At 45.9% G+C, this 22,840-nt stretch overlaps 2 protein-coding genes across 2 annotated transcripts in view; both read left to right on the forward strand.

The window, feature by feature from the left end:
- The first annotated feature begins 1,033 nt into the window (after positions 1–1,033).
- TIRAP (TIR domain containing adaptor protein) lies at positions 1,034–16,882 on the forward strand. Its single transcript, XM_024740752.1, has 5 exons — positions 1,034–2,316; positions 10,026–10,149; positions 10,363–10,521; positions 12,224–12,826; positions 13,895–16,882. Exons 3-5 carry the CDS (start codon positions 10,455–10,457, stop codon positions 13,912–13,914), a joined length of 690 nt encoding a protein of 229 aa, XP_024596520.1. The 5' UTR covers positions 1,034–2,316; positions 10,026–10,149; positions 10,363–10,454; the 3' UTR covers positions 13,915–16,882.
- Positions 16,883–22,396: 5,514 nt separating this feature from the next.
- Positions 22,397–22,840, forward strand: part of DCPS (decapping enzyme, scavenger) — a 34,601-nt gene continuing 34,157 nt past the window's right edge. The window contains exon 1 of the mRNA XM_024740833.1: positions 22,397–22,611. Within this exon, the coding sequence (XP_024596601.1) occupies positions 22,411–22,611 (201 nt within the window). The 5' untranslated portion in view covers positions 22,397–22,410. The remainder of the gene's footprint in view (positions 22,612–22,840) is intronic.

Genomic DNA, 22,840 nt, shown 5'->3' on the forward strand with positions numbered 1-22,840 from the left:
CGGACCCGAGAGGCAACAGTAGCAGCGAGAAATGGGGTCAAGTAAGACTCCAGGCGTTCTGGCTTGGACAACTGGATGGATGTCGTGCCTTTCGCAGAGATGAGCAGTGTGAGGGACAGAGTGAGTGGGACAGTTTGGGACATGTTAAGGCTCTGCCTGCAGGACGTCTGGTAGAAATATCTAATAGGGGTTGACTCACGGTTGCGCTGAGGGGGATGTGGGCTGTAGGTAGAGATGTGGGCGTCAAGGAGAACGACGGCATCACCCTGGGAGGGGAGAAGAATAGGGGACTGGTGTGGGGCGGGGGGAAGCTGGAGGGGCTCCCGCCATATTTAAGAGATGAGGACGCTGAAGAGGTGGCCAGAGGCAGGAGAAAAGCCCAGAAAGTGAGGTGTCTCCAGAGCCTGGGAGGAAGTGTCAGGGGTATAAACACACACATGAGGGCTGGATTCAGTATCAAGAGGGTCCGTGGGGACCTTACAGAGGGCAGCCCCAGGGAGAAATGCACCCAGTGGGGTTGAGTGTGGATACTTGTTCAGAGGGAGAAGTGACTGGGAGTAGAGACAGCTAGTAAAGTGCCCACTCCCTCCCTAAGTGGCCTGTGGGGAGAAGAATGAAACATAAAAGATGGAGGTGGACCTCCCGATCATCAGTTGGGAACAGTAGAAGCCCCTGAGTTGGGGGGTAAGATGGGTGGGGAAGAACCAGGACTAGTTTGGTGAGCAAAAGAGGAAGAGCCATCTGAATGCAGAATGAACTCATGCTGAAAGAGAGGCAGGAACTTGCTGGCTAAACCCAACGTCCGTGTTAACCCTGTAAGGCAGCCTCCTTTGGTGCCCGGTATCCACTCACCCTTCCTTCAGCACAGATGCCCCTATCTACTGGTCCGGAGGGAAAAGGCCTTCATCTGGCTCCTCCCCCAGAAGCTGCTTCCTCCAGGACAACAAATGCTGCGCTTGTTAGGAAGGCGGTAATGAACCCTCTGCACTCCCACAGGGCTTTATTCAGGCTACAGGACAGCACTTACCCTTGCACCTGTCTTCCCTGTGCGAGGGACACTGGGGCCTAGCCTTCACCTTTGCCCCAGCACTGAGCTTGGCTGTCCTATGCTTGTCCTATCCTTGGCTCTCAGTGTGTTTACCTGAGTTCCTCTTTGCTTCCACTGGAGCCAGATTGATCCCTGGCCTCAGGGAATTTTCACTGTAACAGAGGTAAGCTGCTTGAGCACAAGTTCCAAATACCTTAAGGTCCTAGAGGGGATCTCAGCGAAGAAGGTGGGAAGGGCAGGGTTAAGAAAAGTTGTCCTGCATAAGCTGCAAAAATGACCCTTGTCAGAAGATGGGGGTTTTTGAAGAGCAGAGTTGGGAAAAGAGAGGACACCTTGGGTGGAGGGGACCTCAGAGCACAGGCACAGGGCAGGGAAAACGGAGGTATACTCCATGCAGAGTAAAAGGAACCCTTTTACTCTGAGCACCTGGGCACTAGGCTAGCTGTCTGACAGGCTTTATCTCATCTACTCCTTCCCACAACACTAGGAACCAGGTATCATTTCCATGACGAAAGTGAACCTAGACAAGCCCCGCCCTTCCCCAAGGTCTCACCTCTAACGTGATGTGCCCTGGATATGAACCCCAGCCATCTGACTCCTGAGCTCCCCAGGTATGGCCTTACACCCCCCACACTCCCTCCCAGGAGTTGCACTAATTCCTTTTCGCTGGCTGGTGAGAAAAGCAGGAAATCAGATTGAAAGGGAGATCGTGGATCTTAGATCGGCCCTATTAAACCACCTCCACGCTCCAGCATTTCACCTGCAACAGCAGTAGGCGTGTTTCCCAAACCGGCATGCGAGGAACACTTCTCAGGAAGATACTGACATTCCCTCTGGGGTGAAACAAGCTTGGGAAATGCCAGGTGCTATAGCCCCGCCTGGGTACTTCACGCTGCTCATCAACATCCCGAGGACGCTAAGAAGTCCCTTCACTCTGTCTAAGCCAGGCCTCGCCACCGTTTGCCCGTCACACTCGGCCAGGCGTTAGTGCTCGCGGAGCCGTGCCCGCGGGGCCATGAACTTCAGGGGAGCGTGCCAGGCGCCCCGGCCCCGGGGGCTGCCCTCACGGCTGCCAAGGCCGCCGGCCTCCCCGCCTCACCACTGTGTGTGGCCATTGGGAAAGTCCGGCATCATCTTCCTCACTTGCCTAGAAAGAAAAAAGGTCTAAACGCTTCCCTGGCAAGGCGTCGAGAAGACTCAATGAATGAAGTAAGGAGTTTCTTTCTGTGTCCGCGACAGAGAACACAGCGAGGCTGCAGGTTCTCCTGGTGGGTTTTGGGGAACTCGGGAGGAAAGACTTATTTCCAAGCTTCCGCCCGGTCCTTAGCTGCGCAGATGCCCACGAACCTCCCTGCGAGCCCGGGGAAGCGGGCGCAGAGGGCCCGGCCGCCGGCCCCTCGGGTCGGGCTTGGGGCGTGGGAGCGGCGGCCGGAGGAGGAGCCGCGGGCCGGGAGCACCCGGTCCCCAGTTCCCGGTCCCGGATTTGCCCCCGCCCTGCGGCACCTCCGGCTGGTTCACCGCCGTCCCCTCTGCGCCCCTTCACCTGGCCGCTCGTAGCACCCACAACGCGGAAACGGGTGAAAAGGCCCCCGGAGAGAGCTGTCACCTTCTCTGTCGCCAAGAAGTTCGTGCAGGGAGCCCTCCTTGAGCTTGAGGAGCCTGCCTGGTTCAGGTGGCTTCGGTCTTGAACTGCAGATTCTTTTTCTTCCAGGCTCTCGCGTCCTTCTCTGCTCTGTCGCAGCCTCTCCCTCTGCTCTTCTGATGGCCTTTCTGACAGTGTTTCAGCAAGAACAGGGCTTTACTTAGGGTTACAGGCCTACGGAGCCATCCCTTCCACAGTCATTTCACGAACCTCCACGATGGGCTGGGCATCGTGTGACAGCACTGAACAGGACAGAGTCAGCCCTCGTCCTCTACCCGGGGACACTAGGAACCACACACACCCTGACAAGTGCAGCTAAGAGAGGGGAGGATGGAGTACACACTCCCCAAGCTGATGCATCTAACCCAGGGGCCACGGAGGGTCAGGAACGAACCATTGTCAGAGGAAGTCACATCTAGTTATTTTTAAAGCCTTCTTCAAAAATTGAAATACAACCCACACACAGAAAAGTGCACAGATCTTGAGTGTACAGCTTTCCCAGTGTCACATTCCTGTGGCATTCCTGTGCAGCCCGCACCCAGAATAAATAAAACATTACTCGCACTCCAGAGTTTTTTTGACCGCACCAAACAGCTCGTGGGATCTCAGGCCCTGACCAGGGATTGAACCCTGGCACCCAGTAGTGAAAGCCTGGAATCCTAACCCCTAGGCCACCAGGGAACTCCTCAGATGCCCTCTTATGCCCACTTCCAGTCACTACTTTCACACATGGGTAACTGCTATCCTGGTTTCTAACATCATAAAATAGTTTTATTTGGTTTTGAATTTTGGATACTTGGGATCCTACTTATGTACTTTTGTGTATGGTGTTTTATACTCAATGTATAGATTGAACCCCGTTGCATTTAGCACTCGTTCATTTATTCTCATTGATGTGTAATTTTTCACTGTACGGATAGACCACAGTTTGTTTCTACATATTGTACCGGATGCTAGGATTGATGGATGCTGTTGTTTCCAGTTTGGGGTTATTGTAAATAGTGCTTCTGGGGCATTCTTATGTTTGTGTTTTGGTGAGCATATGTTAGCACTGCTGTTGGGTCCATTCCTAGAAGTGGAATATAGCGCCAGACAGTTTTTCAAAGTCCTCCTACCAATTTGCACTCCCACAGGCAGTATATGAGTTCTGTTTCTCCACATGCTTACCAATACTTGATATTGTCTGTCTTTTTCATTGTAGCCATTCTGCTGAGTGAGTGGGAAGTGGGGTTGCACTGAGGTTTTAATTTGCATTCCTCTGGTGACTAATGAACTGTGCATCTTTTCATACATCTGTTGGGCCTTTGGATATCCTTTTGTGAAGTGTCTGTTCAATTTTTGTGCCCATTTTTCCAATAGGTTGTCTCTCTTTTTCTTACCAGTTTGTAAGAGTTCTTAAATATTCTGCATATGAGACATATTGGATATGTATTTTTAAAATATCTTCTCTCTCTCAGGAGATTGCCTTTCGCTGTCCTTACTAAGAAACCAAGTTGAAGGTAGATTTTAACAAAGAAGAAAGGCCCAGTGAAAATAATAAAATGTCTGGCTTTAAAATAGCACAAATAGCAGTAATAATGCAGGTATTCCAATAAGAATATAGACTTGTATAGCCTAGAGTTACTATTATTTCCTTCTGGTAAATACTTCTGAACAGCATGCTTTTAAGTTATTTGAAATTATTCTCTGTTAGGAAGATACAGATTGCAAATTTTCATCTTTCTTTGGTCCCCAGACATTACTAAGACTTTCTGTCTGATTATGCTTAAATATGAACAGAATTAGATATTAATGAAGTATTTGCTAATGAAAGATGAAGATATTATAAAGAGTTAGGGAACAGACTCTTAAAGCTAAACATTGCTGATTCATTTGCTCTAATAAGACAACTATTCATGAATCAGTTCCTACAATTCATGTTCTCTGACATGATTCTTTGGAAAATAATGCCAGTCTTCTGTTAAATTTTTAAGCATGTGACGTAATCATTGCGCTTTAACTTGGGATGGTATTTCAATAAGTAATTATGTGTGATAGTCGACCTATCTTGTAGTCAGCCTATTTAGTTAAAAGTGTTATAAACATACTCAAATCTCCTGAAAAAGAAAAACAACCAGTAAATCTTGTTTTCTGTTTATACTATGATGTTACATCTTCCCTTCACTTCACAGGCAAAACTTTAAAAGTGTATAATTACTGTCTTCATTTTCTGGCAGGCCTATCATTTGTTCTTCATAATCTAGTTTCTGTGCTAAATGAAAGTGGGGTTTTGTGTGGGCAGTCGGTCATCTCCTGATTTTCACATTCAAATGCTTCTTCTTAATCCTCACTGGCCATTTGACATTTTTCACCAACACCATTGTAAACACCATCTCATTTTCAAAACTCTCTTCCCTTGCCTATCATAACATTGCGTTCTCCTGATGTGACTGCTTGTAAAACTTGCTCCTCTCCGTCTTTCAACTGTAGGTATTCCTTAATGCTTTGTCTCTTTCCATGCTACGCTTTCCCCAGATGATTTGAATTGTCACATACAGGCTGATGACTACCGCATCTATAATTCTGGCCCTGCCACCTTCTTCCAACTCCAGACTCATTTTAAACATATGGCTTGGCATGTGTCTCCATGCAGATATCCCACTAGGATCTTAAACCTACAGTTGCTTTATAGTAAGTTTTTATTATTCTGGTAGTAGAAGTCCTCTTAAAGTTCCTCTTTAAAAATCTTAGTTTTTAAAAAAAAATCTAACCGCCCCCCCAACAAAGCCTTTTTCAAAAATATATAAAGAGCAGTCATTTTGTAAGCTCAAAAGGGAACTAATGTTTAAAGGCATAATTTGTAAACCGTATCCGTCATTAAATTCACTGCTGGCACAATCTATATTACATTCAATGCCTGCATATTTACTTGAGACCTACAGCAAAGTAAATACAAAATAAGTTCACACCATTTCAGTTTAAAATGACCTTTAGTATGCATGTGGCATAGTTTCAAAACTAAGACAGTTTTTTAAAACTAAGGAACGGTTTTCCAAAGACCAATTTGCTACGTTTTGCAAAATACAGCAACACTAATTAAAATCCTTCACATTCCGTGTTTGGTCAGTAAGATATATTCCTATGTGACTAAAATACAGCTAAGGTTTTAGATTTTAACAACCAAAGTAACAGTACTTTTGATATATAACTAAATTGAGGGAGTTCCCTAGTGGCCTAGTGGTTAAGATTCAGCGCTGTCACTGCTGTGACCGGGGTGTGATCCCTGGCCCGGGGGCTGAGATCCTGCAAGCCTCGCGGCCAAAATATTAAATAAAAATAAAGTAGTGGGTGCTTTTATATACACATACACACACACACTCACACATATATTTGAAATTTTTGACATGTTTAAAAGTCTTCAAAATTTACAAAATGGAGTGCTGAAAGCATATGTACTTTGTTAGATATTTAGCAAAACTTCAGCGCAATGATTTACTTTAATACAGGCTATAAGACTTCAGTTCTCTGCCTGCTAGAGTCCCATCTGAAATCTGACTTTATAGCAAACTTAGTAGTTTGAAATTTATTTCACAAAATCAAATCCCAAGATTTGCCAGGAATTTTCAATTAGTCCACTGCTTATATACATCGAGACGAGTGGTTCCTTGTGTCAGAGTTACCTGGAGAGCTCTTAAAAAATACAGATTCGGGGGCCCTACTTCTGAACTATTGAATAAGGATTTACAGGGGCAGCTATATTTTTAAAAGCCCTCTAGGTGATAATGATATACAGCTTAGTTTAGGAGCCATGGCTGCAGCCCACTAGATCAATCCTTAGTTACATCAGAATCCTGGGCTACTTGTTTTTTGTCTTGTGGCTTTTGTGCTTTTGGGGTTTTTTTTGTTTTTGTTTTTTGTGACACACTGCGCGGCTTGTAGGATCTTAGTTCCCCAACCAGGGGTCAAACCCAGGGCCCCGGCAGTGAGACAGCTGAGTCCTAACCACTGGACCGCCAGGGAATTCCTGGGGTACTTGTTGAAAAATCACATTCCCAAGCCTTACGCCCAGAGATTTGGGAGGGGGCCCGGGAACTGGCATTTTAACCCATCATTTTGTTTGGTCCCTGTATTCATTTTCTGTGCTGCATGACAAATACTACACATTTAGCAACTTAAACCAACACCTGTTTGTTATCTCATAGTTTCTGTGGGTCAAGGGCCCGTGAAAGGCTTGGCTGTGTCTTCAGCTGGAGTCTCACCCGGCCGCAGTCCAGGTGTTAGCTAGGGCTGCGGTGCCATCACAGATGCAAATGGGAAAAGACCCACTCCTAAGCCCCCTCAGGTTGTTGTTCGTTGGTAGAATTCACCTCCTTGAAGTTGTAGGACTGAGGTCTGCTTTCTTGCTGGCCATCAGCTGGACACCACCCTTGGCTTCTTGAGGCTGCCTGAAGTTCCTTGACACTTTGCCCTCTCATGACATGGGAAATTCTTCCAAGTCAGCAAGGGAGTCTCTCTCCAGTCTGCTAAGATGAATTTTTACACCCACACCTACACCCATGCACATACGTACATATGTACATAATATTCATTTATACGTTATATTTATATATACACATCTTTTTTTTTTTTTGCGTTACACGGGCCTCTCACTGTTGTGGCCTATCCCTTTGCGGAGCGCAGGCTCCAGACGCACAGGCTCAGTGGCCATGGCTCACGGGCCCAGCCGCTCCGCAGCATGTGGGATCCTCCCGGACCGGGGCACGAACTTGCGTTCCCCGCATCGGCAGGCGGACTCTCAACCACTGCGCCACCAGGGAAGCCCTCTTTTTCTTTTGAAGAAGCTCTTTACTAATCTTCTATCAAGTCTTTGTAATTATCTACAAAGTAGGTATTTAGGTCTATATCATTCTACTGGATGAACGTCTTCAAAGCACAGGGAAAAGTGACTACATAACAAATCAGAGAATAGACAGAGTGAGGGATGAGAGCTTCCAGTTGGAGATTTGGGTTCATTATCTTCTCACCTGCCTGACAACTATGTCTCCCATATCTCGACCATATCTCGATATAGACTGTTATTAAATCTTGTAAAGATTAATCGTATTTGAATGTGATTGCTCCACAGCCTCAGCTGTACAGAACTGAAAAAGTAACAAGGAAAATGCAGTATGGTTTAGACTCTAGGAAGTAGACCGTGTATACAGTTAATGGAACTGGTCTGCATTCTTACTCAATTATCCTTTGTCAAAGATGCTATTTCCTGTGTTTGAACTTTTCCATAACATCAGTCACTAGGGCTTATACCAATCCACTTCCAGTGGCTGTTGGGCAATTGGATATCTTCTTAAACAAGCAATGAAAAATGGCAGCCACCCCAAATCAGCATGTATCGCCAAAAGGGCACGTCATTTGATAAAATGAGAAACTGAAACTTAGATCTATCTACATCTGTTAAGTAAAGTGTTATGTTAATTTTGAACCTTTAGGCTGTCATTAAAAATATCAAATGATTCTCCACTTTTTAAGTGTATCAAGGCCAAATGATGAATTTTCAGATTAAAACACAATTGAAAAAAAGATTTAAATAATATAAAAAGCAAGTAACATTGTGTCTACTGCTGGGGGCGGGGTGGGGAGGGGAAGGACATCTTGAATGGTTGAAATGAAGATGTCAAGAAACAGCGACTCCTGACCAGGAAAAGGATTTCAAAACCTAACAGTGGTTAACCAGGCACTGCCTCAATCTCACCACTTAGGGGCTGAAATCCAAAGAATATTAGGTAGGAAAAGAAACGCATGTCCTTGTTGATGTCCCCCTTTTCACGTCTTTTTGGCTCGCTTAGCAGCTCTCTGCTTTGCTCTTTCAAATGTGCTTCTGGTCCCGAGTCCGCCTCACTCCTGCTTCTGCTCCCGCACCCCTGCGCCCGCTACTGCTGCAGCTGAAGTTCTCCTTTTTTCTGAACTTTGATATATTTTCATGAATCATCAGTATCTCTTGTCTTCTCTTCATCAGCTTGGCATAAGGGTGTTCAGCATTTAGCAGAATGAAGCATTTTTGTCCAACATTGAAGGACATTCTTTAAATTTTGAAAACTCTTATCTCAGCGCGTCTATTCAGACAAGCCATTTTCTCTGCGAGTTCCCGGATGTGGGAGGGGGTTGTTTTGACCTCTGTAGATCCATCAAATAGTGAGAAAGCAGTCCTTGCTCTAGAACCAAGTTCTCCACCAGCCCTTCATCTTCAGAAGCCACTAGAACACAGTGGCTCCATCTTGGACCAGGGTGGGCTCTGCTCCACACAATGTCCTCCCAGAAACCTAGGCAGAAAGAGCCTCCACCATCAGGGACATCAGGTCATCGTGGTGGGAAGAGAACATGGCCATGGCGAGTTGCCCGTCTAATGGTCCTTTGCATTTCCATATAAATTTAGATGCCGTTTGACAATCCCTTCTCTCCCCCGACCACCAAAAAAAGAAAACCAAACCAAAAACCTTCCCGAATTTGGAATAACATAGAATCGATCCCTCCAATATCTAGATTATTTTAAATACATACTAACCCACACTATTTTCTGAGCCATGCATTTTACATAAATCATCTCATGTAATCTTCACAGTAATGCTGAGCAGGCTGTAGTATTATTTCCATTTCACAGATGGAAAAGCTAAAGTTTAGGGTTTCCCTGGGGCGCAGTGGTTAAGAATCCGCCTGCCAATGCAGGGGACACGAGTTCGAGCCCTGGTCCAGGAAGATCCCACATGCCGCGGAGCAACTAAGCCCGTGTGCCACAACTACTGAGCCTGCGCTCTAGAGCCCACGAGCCACAACTACTGAGCCCGCGTGATACAACTACTGAAGCCCACGCACCGTAGAGCCCGTGCTCGGCAACAAGAGAAGCCACCGCGAAGAGAAGCCCGTGCACTGCAACAAAGAGTAGCCCCCGCTCACCACAACTAGAGAAAGCTTGCATGCAGCAAGCAACGAGCACCCAATGCAGCCAAAAATAAATAAATAAAAAATTTAAAAAAAACAAAAAAGCTAAAGTTTAGCAAGAGTAAAGTAGTTTACCAGAGGCCACAGTTCATAAGAGATGAGATCTAGGACCTCTGCCTGCAGAGTCTGCGTCCTTTACCACTATGTACAGCTGAGGGAGGGAGGGAGAGAGGAAGGGAGGGAGGGAGTGGAGGGAGGATGGGTGGGTGGATGGAGGGAGGGAGTTATTCAGGGGAAGGCAGACCTGGAGGAAAACTCCCCCAAGGTTTCTTACACGTGCTCTCTCTCTACTGCTCAACATCTGTCTACCTTGATACATAATTATTTGTCCAAATAGTAACAGACCTCCTTCTCTGATTTCAGCATTTACACAGGAAGTTCTTACAGCGAGCTACCTGCCAGCCGCCCTTCCCCAGATCCCGAATGCAACCCCGGCCAGGTGGCGCAGAGAACAGTCACTCTGCTGGTCATGCTGAGCTCATACTCTGTAAGTCTGACGGCTGCACAGATCGGGGTCCAGCTAGCAACCAGCCCTGATCCCAGTGGTGTCTGTCCCTAATCCCCTAAGGGATGAGGGACCGATTTAGAGACTGAGCCTCTGTCAGGCACCAAGAGAGAAAGAAATGCCAGAGCCCACCCACTGGGACTGGGAGTAAGGTTAAGTACAGCTTTTGTGATCCTTTCTCTCCGTCTCTTGTAGGATGGATGTTGGATGAGGTCAAGACTGGGTCCCCTCCCTTCTCCCACTTTACCAATGCCTGATCTCATGGGGTTAGTTTGGAGCCCACCACTATGGCATCATCAACCTCCGTGCCAGCTCCTCGTTCCAGGTCCAAGAAGCCTCTGGGCAAAATGGCTGGTGAGTGGACACAGACTCCTAATTCCAGGAGGCTGCCTGGTCCCCAAACACAGGCCCTGGAGAGACACAGGGAGGCTGATGGGGTGGGCATGGGGGGGGGGTCCTGGTTTGACCTCAGTGCCCACAGGCTCTGTGGGGAGTGACGGGGCGTGCATCAGGGAGGCTTCAGTCCTTGTGGCTCACAGGTTTCCCAAGTGTGCTCAGCTAGTCTTCCCAGCCTGGAAACCACTGTGCTGAGTGCTTAACAGGGTGTCTCTTTTTTTTTTTTTTTTTTTTTTTGTGGTACGCGGGCCTCTCACTGCTGTGGCCTCTCCCATTGCGGAGCACAGGCTCCGGACGCGCAGGCTCAGCGGCCATGGCTCACGGGCCCAGCCACTCGGCGGCACGTGGGATCTTCCCAGACCGGGGCACGAACCCATGTCCCCTGCATCAGCAGGCGGACTCTCAACCACTGTGCCACCAGGGAAGCCCAGGGTGTCTCTTTTTAACTAAATCGCCCTGAACCATTCAGAGGTAGGAGCCAAGCAGAGAGAAAAAAAAAACAAATCAACCTCCAGGACACCACACTCTGTCCCGGTCAAAACTGGGGAAGCTGAGCTGAAACCATTTGGAGTGCTCACAATATGCCAGACACTGCATTATCTCTGCTGATCTTCAACAACTAAAATGAACCCATTTTACAGAAGAGGAAGTGGAGACATAGACTGACTTGCTTATGGTCGTATAGAAAGCAAGTAGCCGGTCCACAATCAAATCTGTGTGCCCCACTCCAAAGTGTGGCCCCAGATCACTCAGCTCTAAGGTCTTCAGGTACCCTGGGCAGTGAGTGGTCCTCTTGCACATTTCCATTTTGCCCATTTAGCAACAAGCTAGGATTTCTCAGGGCCAAACAGATGACAATCCCTGGCTCTCTCCCTCCCATAGTGGGTAGCCCCTTAATCTAAACCCACCTCCCCTCAATGCTGAAAGTGGGTTTGGGGCCTAATTGATCTTTACCAGCTTAACGTAGCTCTACTTCCTGACTCACGGATGGTTGACTAGTCAGCTTGTGGGAAGTTCTGGTTAGGATAGGCTAGGGGGGTACCAGCAGTCGAAGGGCGTGGAGCAAAGCCATCTTTCCCAATCAGGCTTGTGAAACAGCCAGAGTTCTTTTCTTTCTTCCTTCCTTCCTCCCTCCCTCCCTCCCTCCTTTCCTTTCTTCCTTTTTTTCCCCCTCATATTGTTGTTATACCAAAAGCTTTACAAAACACGATTGAGGTATAATTGACATACAACATTCTATCGGTTTCAGGTGTACAGCATAATGACGCAACATGCGTATACATTGGGAAGTAATCTTTACAAGTCTAGTTAGCATCCATCACCATACATAGTTACAGATTTATTTTCTTCTTGGGATGAGAACTTTTAAGATCTATTCTCTTGGCACCTTCAGAATATGCGGTATGGTAAGACAGGCCGCATTACATCCCTGCCGACTTATAAAGCTGCCAGAGTTTTTATGTGTTCCCGAAACCTTTAAAGATAAGGGAGACTTTGGGGCAAGTCCTGAGGGATGTACACAGTAGCAGAGCAGCAGTTGTGAGAAGAAGGTGGACAGGGGAGATGGGCTGACCTCCTCCCCGCCGTGGCTCCTCTCTGCGGGGTCGCCAGGAGACCCCTGCTGAAAACTCCAGGCCTGAGCAGTGCTTCTTCCCCGCAGACTGGTTCAGGCAGGCCCTGTCGAGAAAGCCCACAAAGACGCCCGTCTCCCCAGAAAACACCCGCAGTGACGGTTCACAGCCGAGCTCCTCGGACAGGCCCCCATCCCTGGGCCCCAGCTCAGAGGTGTCTCCCACCCCGCCACCGACACACTTGGGCGCCCACGGCAGCAGTGGCAGCAGTAGCAGCAGCGGCGGCCGCTGGAGCAAGGACTATGATGTGTGCGTGTGCCACAGCGAGGAGGACCTGGCGGCCGCCCAGGAGCTGGTCTCCTACCTGGAGGGCAGCGCTGCCGGCCTGCGCTGCTTCTTGCAGCTTCGCGACGCAGCCCCCGGCGGCGCCATAGTGTCCGAGCTGTGCCAGGCGCTGAGCAACAGCCACTGTCGCGTGCTGTTCATCACACCGGGCTTCCTCCGGGACCCGTGGTGCAGGTACCAGATGCTGCAGGCGCTGAGCGAGGCCCCCGGGGCGGAGGGCCGCACCATCCCCCTGATGTCAGGCCTCAGCCGAGCCGCCTACCCCGCCGAGCTCCGATTCATGTACTTCGTGAACGGCTGGGGTCCCGACGGCGGCTTTCGCCAAGTCAAGGAGGCTGTCACGCGGTGTAAGTTACGGGGAAGGGAGAAGGGGAAGGGGCTTCAGCCGCAGCGCCTGCTCTACTTGGGCTTTTAGGAGACACCCAGTGTGGCCTAGTACAGGCTTCGGTTTAGAGCACTTAGCAGATGCTGCGCTTTTTTCTTTTACAAATAGGTTTGTGGCAACCCTGCGTTGTCAGATGATGATTAGCATTTTTTTTTTTTAGAATAACATTTTTAAATTAAGGCATGTACATTGTATTTTCTATCAATTTTTTATTGAAGTGTAGTTGATTTACAAGGTTGTGTCAATTTCTGTTGTACAGCAAAGTGACTCAGACATAGATATATATAGATATATATATCCACATTCTTTTTTCATATCCTTTTCCATTATGGTTTATCATAGGATATTGAAGATAGTTCTCTGTGAAGGCACGTACATTGTTTTTAAAAACATAATGCTATTACACACTTAATAGACTACAAAAAAGTGTGAACATAACTTTTATATGCACTGGGAAGCCAAAAAATTTGTGTGACTCATTTTATTGCAATATTTGCTTTATCGTGGGGGTCTCGAACCGAACCTGCAGTATTTCTGAGGTCTGCCTGTAGTTCAGAATGCAGGCTATATACCTAACTATATATATAGCTAACTATGTACCTAAATACCTAAATAAGTATATACCTAAATAAGTATGTACACTAAGTAAATTCAGAACGTGGCCTGGCACATGTAAAGTACTTGTGACCGGCCGGGCCTAGCGCATTATCAAGTCCTCAATAAATATAAGTCACTATTATCATTATTAGTATTAATAGTACTAGGTTTCTCTCACTGAGGTCAGGCTGGAGATGGCCACCAAGAGCTGGGAAGATGCCAGGAGGGACCCTGGTTTAGTAACACAAACAGGTACAAAATAATAGGAAAGAATTGCCTACCATAAGCGTATCCAGGGAGGGGCGTTATATCACAGTGGGCTTAGAAGTAAAATAGATTAAAAGGTAGCGAAGACAGGGACATGTGGGGGAAACAGAGATGCTGGGATTTGAGGAGGGTGACTAGCCATGTGATTCTCTTTCGTCCCTTTCAGATCTGCAGACCCTCAGCTGACACTTCTTACATCAACACGGATGCAGACAGTTGGAGCAAAGCTGGAAATGGAGTGAGAGGGCCTAGGACCTTGGGTTCCATAGATGTGCTAAGTTGTGAGGAGTAAGTTTGCCGCACTTTGTATGTGACCCTGGGATCAGATTGTCCGTGGCCTCCATAACCGTGGGCTCCCAAGAAGGCCCCGGGGAAGCTGGGGACTCCCCCAGGAAGGCCTGGGGAAGCTGGGGACTCCCCCAGGAAGGCTGTGAGGGAGCTGGGGACTCCCCCAAGAAGGCCTGGGGAAGCCAGAAAGTGGAGGTGGAAGGAAGCGTGATACCAAGACATCACCCACGCGTTGCCTCCTGCGTGACTGGACGTGAAGCCTGGCACATCGTGCCCATGTCTTCTTCCCCTGGAATCGGACACTGGTGTCTAGGTGCTTCCCTCCTGAAGAGGTGACTCGGCTGAGTAAGGAGCTGGAAGCCTGGACTGCGCGCCTCAGCTGGGTGGTTTTCCCAGTTGCCTGGGGAAGCCCTGGACAGGTGTCAGGAGAGAACAACAGGTACAGCGTTTTTCACACTCACACTCTTGCCGGCGTCTCCCAGTGAGTCGTTCACTTCCGAAAGCTGCGTGGAAGATGCCCTCAGCACGTCTACAGGACAGATACTGTCCTGTATTTGTTTTCACTGCATGCCTGTCATTAAAGACTCACACCTAGAAATGAGTCTGAAGAGGGGACAGAAGAGGGGAGGGAGCAGGTGGGGTGAAGAGGAGGAAAGCTCAGACCCTTTAGCTGGGATCAAAAGCCCACCCACCAAGGCTCTGACATATGGGGGCCTCATCAGGCATCTGGCTAGAACTCCTGCTTTTACAGTAGTTCCTTCACCTCTGCGCTCAGAGGAGTCAGCGCATTTCTTCTGGCAGATTGATTGTCTACCTTGTAGGACAGGCAGAGTTTCATTCATCCGTTCTTAGTAAAACTTGGTTGTTGAACTGAAATGAATTTATGATTCCCCTGATGTGTACTTTTGTGTCTCTTCTCCCTCTTCCCCCACCACATCTCCTCCTTTTACTGAAAAAAATGTATATGTATATATATATATTAAATTGAGATATAATTGACATATAACATATTAGTTTTAACTGTACATGATTCTCTATTTGTATATATTGTGAAAAAATTTTATTCTTAATTACAAATTATCTTATTACATACAAAAGGACTAAAGAATAATGCAGTGTACACTCACGTACTCAACACCCAGCTTAGAAGCCAAACCTCACAATCCCCATGTTGCTCCCTTTGTGCCCTTACATTCTCTTCCCTACTCCCACCAGAAGTAACCACTATTCTGAATTTTGAATCTATCATTCTTAGCTTTTCTCTAGAAATTTATTACATATGTATGCATCCCTGACAATATATTAACTTTTACATGGTTTTACACTTTACATAAATGGTGTTATATTCTGCAAATTCCTCTTTTTTTTCTTTTTTTTTGCCATGTTTGTAAGATGTGTCCATATTGATTCATGGAGCTGCAGTAAATTCACTTTCATTCCGTTATGTAAATATACCACTATTCAGTCACACGTGTTTTTACAGGTGGACATTTGGTTGTTTCCAGTTTCTTTGGTGTTGAAAACAATGAGCCTGTGAGCATTTTCATTCTTGTGTATGTTTCCAAGAGCAGGGTTTTCTAGGACTTAACCTAGATGGGGAACGGCTGGGTAGTGAAGAGTGCGCGCCTTCAGGTTTGGTAGAAGATCCCAAATTTTCTTCCAGATTGGTTGTGCAATTTATGTTCCTGCCATTTGTGCATAAGAGTTGCCACTTTTGCATGTTCTTGCTAACATTTAGAATTATCAGATTTTTTTAATTTTATTTTTTTGCCACGCTGCACGGCTTGTGCGATCTTAGTTCAACCCGGGCCCCGGCAGTGAGAGCACCGAGTCCTAACCACTGGACTGCCAAGAAATTCCCTAGACTTATCAGTTTTTTAAGTGTTTAATAAGCTGGTGGATGAACACTGGTATCCCATTGTCATAACATTCTTTTTTTCCTTTTGCCATTTTATAAAAAAATATATATATCATACACTAAAAGGAAGGAGGAAGTTTGATGAACCCCCATATACCTATCACCCACTTTCAACAATTACCAACTCAGAGATAAGCTTTTATTAATAATAACCTTACCCATTACTCACCCGAAGATCATTTTGAAGCAAATCGCAGGTATTATTTTATTCTAAATATTTAAGTATGTCTCTCTAAATTATTAGAAGTTTTAAAAAAAATGACCACCATATAACAGTATCTTTTAAAGAACAGAAGCTTTATTTTTTAATGTGAAAACTTTTATCTATTACTTTGTAGTCTGTGCTTTTTGTGTCTTCTTTAGGAAATCCTCCCTACTCCTGTATTTTCTTCTGGAAGTATTTCACATTTAGGTCTTTAATCCACCTGGATGTTTCGTTTGGGTTTGTTTTTGTAGCTCTTGGTTTATAAGTTAGAGATACTTTTTTTTTTTTATTTGAATAGCCATTATTTACTGACTAGTCCATCCTTTCCCCACTGATTGTGATGTCACTGCTGTTATACGTTGTCATACGTGAGGGTCTGCTCCTGGGTTCTCCAGCCTCCTCCCTTTGTTGATGTATCCCTGTGTCAGTGGCACCGTGGCTTATGTACTATTGTTGTTAGTAAACCTGGATAACTTAATAGTCAGCTCTTCCCATTCCTCTTAATCATGAAAATCACTTCCACCCTTCCTGTTCCTTTACTCTTTCATGTAAATTGTTTATTCAGTTTGTCAGATTCCAGGAAAAGGCCAGTTAATATTTTTATTGGACTTACATTGAGTTGAGAGATTAATTTGGAAAGGATAGATGTTTTAATTATATTGAATCTTTCTCCTAATAAAAATGGCATGTCTCCATTTATTCATGTCTTTAAATGTATTTCAATAAAAACTTTATAAATCTTTTCCATATTGGTCAGTCACATTTTTTATGAGATTTATTCCTTAGTATGTCATATTTTCTGTTGCTACTGTAAAAGGTTTTTTTTAAAAAATATTTTAATTTATTTATTCATTCATTCATTTATTTTGGCTGCACTGGGTCTTTTTTTTTTTTATAAATTTATTTATTTGTTTTTGGCTGCGTTGGGTCTTCGTTGCTGCGCGCGGGCTTTCTCTAGTTACGTTGAGTGAGGGCTGCTCTTCGTTGCGGTGCGTGGGCTTCTCATTACGTGCACCGGGTGTCAGTTGCGGCATGCGGGATCTTTTTTTTTTTAGTTGCGGCATGCGAACTCTTAGTTGCGACATGCATGTGGGATCTAGTTCCCCAACCAGGGGTTGAACCCCGGGCCCGTTGCATTGGGAGCGTGGAGTCTTAACCACTGGACCACCAGGGAAGTCCCCCATATTGATTTAATATAAGCAAACTACTGAATTATTTATTCTATAAGACTATAGACTTTGTTGGGTTTCTATAAAGACAATCATATAATTTGCAAGACAAAACAAAAACTTGTCTTTCTCTGCTGCCTAGGACCACCAGTAAGATATTGAAAGTGACAACTCTGTCTAAATTATGATTTCAAAGGGAATGCTTCAAACATTTCACCATTATATGTGGTATCTGTTGTACGTTTTGGGTTTGGTACGTATTTTTTAACAAGCTGTAAGTTTCCTGTTGTTTCTAGTTGATAATGAGCTTTACTTATGTTGAATGGGTTTGAAATATATTCTAAAATTTCCGCATCTACTGAAATGATGTTTTTTTCCCCCTTTTAAATGGTAATGCAGTGAATAACATTAGATTTTCTAATGTTAAGCTGGTCTTATATTCCTGGGGTAAACTTATCTTGATCGTGATGTATTATTACCTTTGTTTAAATGGCAGGATTCAGATTGCTAACATTTTCTTTATGATTTTACATGTATATCCGTATGTAAGATTGGCCCATAATTATCCTTTCTTGTATTATCCTTTTCTGGCTCTGTTACCAAGGTTATATCAGCTTTCTAAAATAATTGGGGAGTGGTCCCTTTTTTCTATTCATTGATGAGTTAAAGCTTGGAATTAATTGCTCCTTGAATGTTTAGTAGACTAATCTGTAAATGCAGTTGGACCTAGCGTGTTTTGCAAGGGGGGCAGTGGGGCGGATTTAAAACTCCAATTTCTGTATCTTAAAGAGTTATAGATCTATTTAGATTTTTCATTTCTTCTGGAGTCAGTTTGGCGTAAACAGTGAAGAATACAAAACTGGCTGAAATAGATTTTTCAGTTTGAATTCCCGGATCATGTAGGCAGTATGAATCTGAATTCTAAACCTGCATGGAGATTGGCCTGTGATTACAAATTTTCAGAGTTTTTTGTCTTTTTTTTTTCTTCTCCCCTCCGGAGCCAGATGTTGAGGCAGATAAGTTTCCTAAACACCTTGTCTCCTTTAGTAGGGCAGCTTTTCTTTTACTTTTTAAGTAGTTGGCCCTTTCATTGAGGTGGGGGCCCTTTAGAGATCTTGGCTCGCTGGGAAGTTTTCTCTTCCAACTCCTCGCTTGCATGAGCCCAGATCTGCGCCTTAAACATCACATTTTAAAGCCCGAGGCTCTGGATTTCTAGAAACAAGCCATCACCCTTAGAACTTCAGCTTCAATACCCACTTACTATTCTATAGATTTGTGCTCCCACATTTTTTGTTTCTGAAAATTTTATTTTCTTGGGAGCACAGGAATGTAACTAAAGGGATGTTTTAAGTTTTGCATCCAGAATGTTTAGGTGTTTTTAGCTGATTGTTTTTAGAATATCTAGTCTGTCATACTACCTGAAGTGGAAGTGTCTAGTCCTTCTTTAAACTAAACTAAACAAATAAGTAAAATAAAAGGGAGAAGTTTTGAGATTCCGCAAGAAAATGGAAGGATTGATGCTTATAGACTAGGGCTTCCCAGTAACAACCTTCTAATACAGCAATGTCCAGTCGAACTTTCTGTGGTGATGGAAATGTTCCACATCTGTGCTGTCCAATGTGATACGAGCCATACGTGGCTATCAAGCACTTGAAACGTGGTTGTATGACTGAGGAACTGAATTTTAAATTTCATTTAATTCTAATTAATTTAAATGTAAAGTTACATGTGGCTAATGGCTAGGACAGTGCAGAGCCTTCTAATGTTTCCAAACAAGCTGAACTAAAAAATTATCAGCAGACAAATGCCTCTGAAGCCAAGTGAAGATTTACTGCTGTAAAGGTCCCTTACGCTCTGCTGTCTGGTATTCCAGCAGGTCCTCTGGGGGCTGAGGCTCCCTATGAGCTCATCTTTTCCTCGAGCCAGGCCCTCTTATGAGTAGAATTCTGACCTCATGCATATTCTAATTAGCATTAGACAGTTGGTCCTCCAGCACTGTGGGGCTTAAGGGCACCAACCCTCTGTGCAGTAGAAAACCAGCTACAACTCTACAGTTGACCCTCTGGACGCGTATCTGTGGATTCACGTAGTAATGCAGTATTTGCTATTAAAAAAAAAATCTGAGTATATGGAGACCCTGCAGTTCTAACTCGTGTTGTTCAAGGGCCAAGTGTATGCTTCTTTTCTTTTCTTTTTTTTTCTTCAGCTAAGACAGCAAAAGAGATGATTTACTGTACGCATTACCTTCAGCCGCAGCTGAGAACAGAACTAGTACAGAATGACACAGGTCCAGGGCAAAGGACCAAAAGGGGCCGTGTTGATGTGAGCAAGGTGGGTCTCTCAAAGGTTGTCGAGGCAATCAGAGTGGGCATACATGTTCCAGATCCACTGAGACAAGTTCTAGACAGTAGGTATGCAGCCCAACAATTTCTACCAGCATCCCTGGCCTCTGGCTTCCCTTGTTTCTGCTCCTGTGGCCTCCATGGGTGTACGATTTTACTGGGACCTCTGCCTCATCTTTCTTCTTTTGTGCTTGAGCCTGCACCTTTGCTTCTTCCTCCACTTCGCTCTCATGGCACGGAGGTTTCTCAGGAGATGGCACTAAGGCTGAGAGCTGCTTCTTTTCTTTTTTAAAAAAGTTGTTTCAAAGAAAAATTTCACTTTGAGTGACAATTATTTTTCTGGAAAGCAGAGACTTCACTCTCCTGAAGTTTCCACCGAAGCCACCATATTTCAACCAGTCTTACTAATAGCCCAGCTGGTCACTCATGCTTATGGGGGGACGGGGAAGAGGAGCTAGAGAAAGTGCTATAAATTTAACTGGACTAGTGCAAGCTCACCCAACAGGGCTTTGAAAACCCAATATGCTCCCTCCCACCAAATTAAAAAAAATTTAAAAAGTAAGGGCGGTGAGTAGAAAAGACCAATGGTTTGCTGACCAAAAAAATGTCGCCTGCCATTTCAGTAAACAACAAATACTGCCACCATCAAGCCATCAGCCACGCAGCCACCCCATGGTGCACCCTGAGGGGAATTCAGGATGGAGAAAAAGAGGATACCGGCCCTAGATAATTAAGATGCATATCTAAGGAATAATTCCAAGGAGCCCAGACTCTTGCATTTTCCCATACACAGACAAGCACTAAAATCATTAACTTGAGATGTCTCTTTTTTGTGATTAGCAGTAATCTTGTTTTAATTAATTATATTATTTATTTATGTATTTATTTTTGCGGCTCCGGGTCTTAGTTGTGGCACGTGGGACCTTCATCGCGGCATGGGGGATCCTCAGTTGTGGCATGCATGCGGGATCTAGTTCCCCGACCAGGGATCGAACCGGGGCCCCATGCATTGGGAGTGTGGAGTCTTACCCACTGTACCCCCAGGGAAGTCCCCTAATAGTAACCTTTTGACGTTCAACTACATTTTTTTTTTCAGCAAAAACTCCTATATATATCCTGGCTCCTCCCTTACCTCTTTGGAACAGCTTCTCAGAGCTATCCTGACAGTCCGTCTCCCGGGCTGTAGTCCTCGGTAAGGTCCCCGAATAAAATATAACTTTTAACTTTTACATTGTGTGTTTTTTTTTTCAGTTGGCAGGTTTCAGCAGGGGTGAGCTCACTGCTCAGGAGATGATGCTGATGTGCCATTGGTCCCTGGAAGGGTGGGCTCGAGCACTGGGAGGTTGCAGAGAAATTATCAATAAAAATTTTACATGGCCAAGAAAAGAAAAGAAACTCCGATGGAGGAATCATATTCATGCTGCAAATCACAACCCTGGTAGCACGGTGGACACATGGTCAAAGTGGGTAAAATGGAGCAGGACACTGTGAGGCCTTCCTGGGAGCGGACCTCAGCACTACCCCCATCTCAAGTCTGTAGAAAACCTTCAGCCTCCTAGGCCTTCCCAGAGTTCCAAAGAGCAAGTTGAATCAGAGAAGTGAGGAAATGCAGAGACAAAGGAAAACAGTCAAACAAGACAAAAATAATAATAGTTTAGCCATAAAACAAAGTCAAGGACCCTTAGTTCCTCCTTCAGGGCTAGAGATAATATCCTGAGCCATATCCCTGAGTTATTTTGCAGAGACTGAGGCCCCCACCAGGTGGAAGAAGTTAACTGCAAACCGCGTGCTGACCATAACTGCGTAGACTCCCAGCCTCTCTGGAACTAGAAGGTTGATGTTGACTCCAGAAATACCACCGAGTTACATCACCACCAACCAATCAGAAGAAGTCCAGGAGCTATCAGGCACCCCACGACCCTCTCCCTCATCTTGTCTTTAAAATCGCATCTCTGAAAGTCATCAGGGAGTTCAAGTCTTCTGAGCATGAGCTGCCCACTCTCCTTGCTTGGCCCTACCTTGAGAGCCTTGCTACTTTCCTTCACCGCAACCCAGGGTGGGTAGACTGGCGGGCTGGGGGGAGCACACACAGGCTCCGTTCAGTAATGTGGATACAGAGGGGCAGGAGCCTCCAGGCTGGAGGTTTTAGAAATGTATTTCAGTCCCTGTTCACTTACCTTTCTTCTCAGCCAAAAGTACTGAGAACTGAATAGGATGAACATTTCTGTAAAATGAAAACGGGTGAAAACTGGAAATGATTTAAGGGCTTGCTCTAAAAACAAATTGACCAAGAAATAGATTGGCTCAACAGATTTATTTCTGAAACATCCCTTCCACTCTAATCAATGTGGGTGTAATTCTGATTAAAATGTGCATTCAACCAAAGTGTCAACGCATTGGGTCCAAACGGCGTCTTTTGGCTCCTGCCCCTGGGAGGCTGGGGCAGCCCTCTCCCCTGCAGCCTCTCTAGCCCGCCTCTTTAGGGACTTGTTGCCTTCTCGCTGCCCTCAGCACCGGCCTCCAATCGGGCCGGCTAGCACCAGGGGACCAAGGGGAGGTAACTTGAATTAAAACGCTCATTCCGGGTGGATCCCAGTAATCAGCGCTCCGAGGCTCCCTAAGGCCGGAAGGGATGCGGCCTCCGGCGCGGACCACGTCGGGAGTTGTAGTCACCGCCCCTTGGCTGAGGTGGGAGGAGGCGGCCGGGAGGGGCGGGGCCGCGGCCGGGTTCGCGCAGGCGCACACCTCCCGCCGGGCAGCATGGCGGACAGAGCGCCGCAGCCCAACAAGAGAAAGCGCGAAGTGGATGCCGAGGAGGCGGAGGCGCTCAGCACAGAGGGGAAAGAAGCGGGCGTTGGGAATGGTACCTCTGCCCCTGCCCGCTTACCTTTCTCCGGCTTTAGAGTGAAAAAAGTGCTGAGGGAGTCTGCGCGGGACAAAATCATTTTCCTACACGGGAAGGTACCATTAGGCAGCCCTGGGGAGGGGATGCGGGAAGGAGTGACCCAATCGTCGCCTCGGAGGCGGATTTTTTTTTTTTTTTTTTTTTTTAGATTCTTCGGAAAATACCAAGCACATTCCTCGGTGGGGAGCGGGGAAGGCAGAGTGCACTAAAATGCAGGGGGGTTAGTTAGTTCGTGGAGGAGGCAAGACTACCTGTGAAATTAAGGGAATTAACACGCGTAGGGCT

Source organism: Neophocaena asiaeorientalis, unplaced genomic scaffold (assembly GCF_003031525.2).
Source record: "Neophocaena asiaeorientalis asiaeorientalis breed wild unplaced genomic scaffold, Neophocaena_asiaeorientalis_V1.1 scaffold308, whole genome shotgun sequence".
Classification (NCBI taxonomy): domain Eukaryota; kingdom Metazoa; phylum Chordata; class Mammalia; order Artiodactyla; family Phocoenidae; genus Neophocaena; species Neophocaena asiaeorientalis.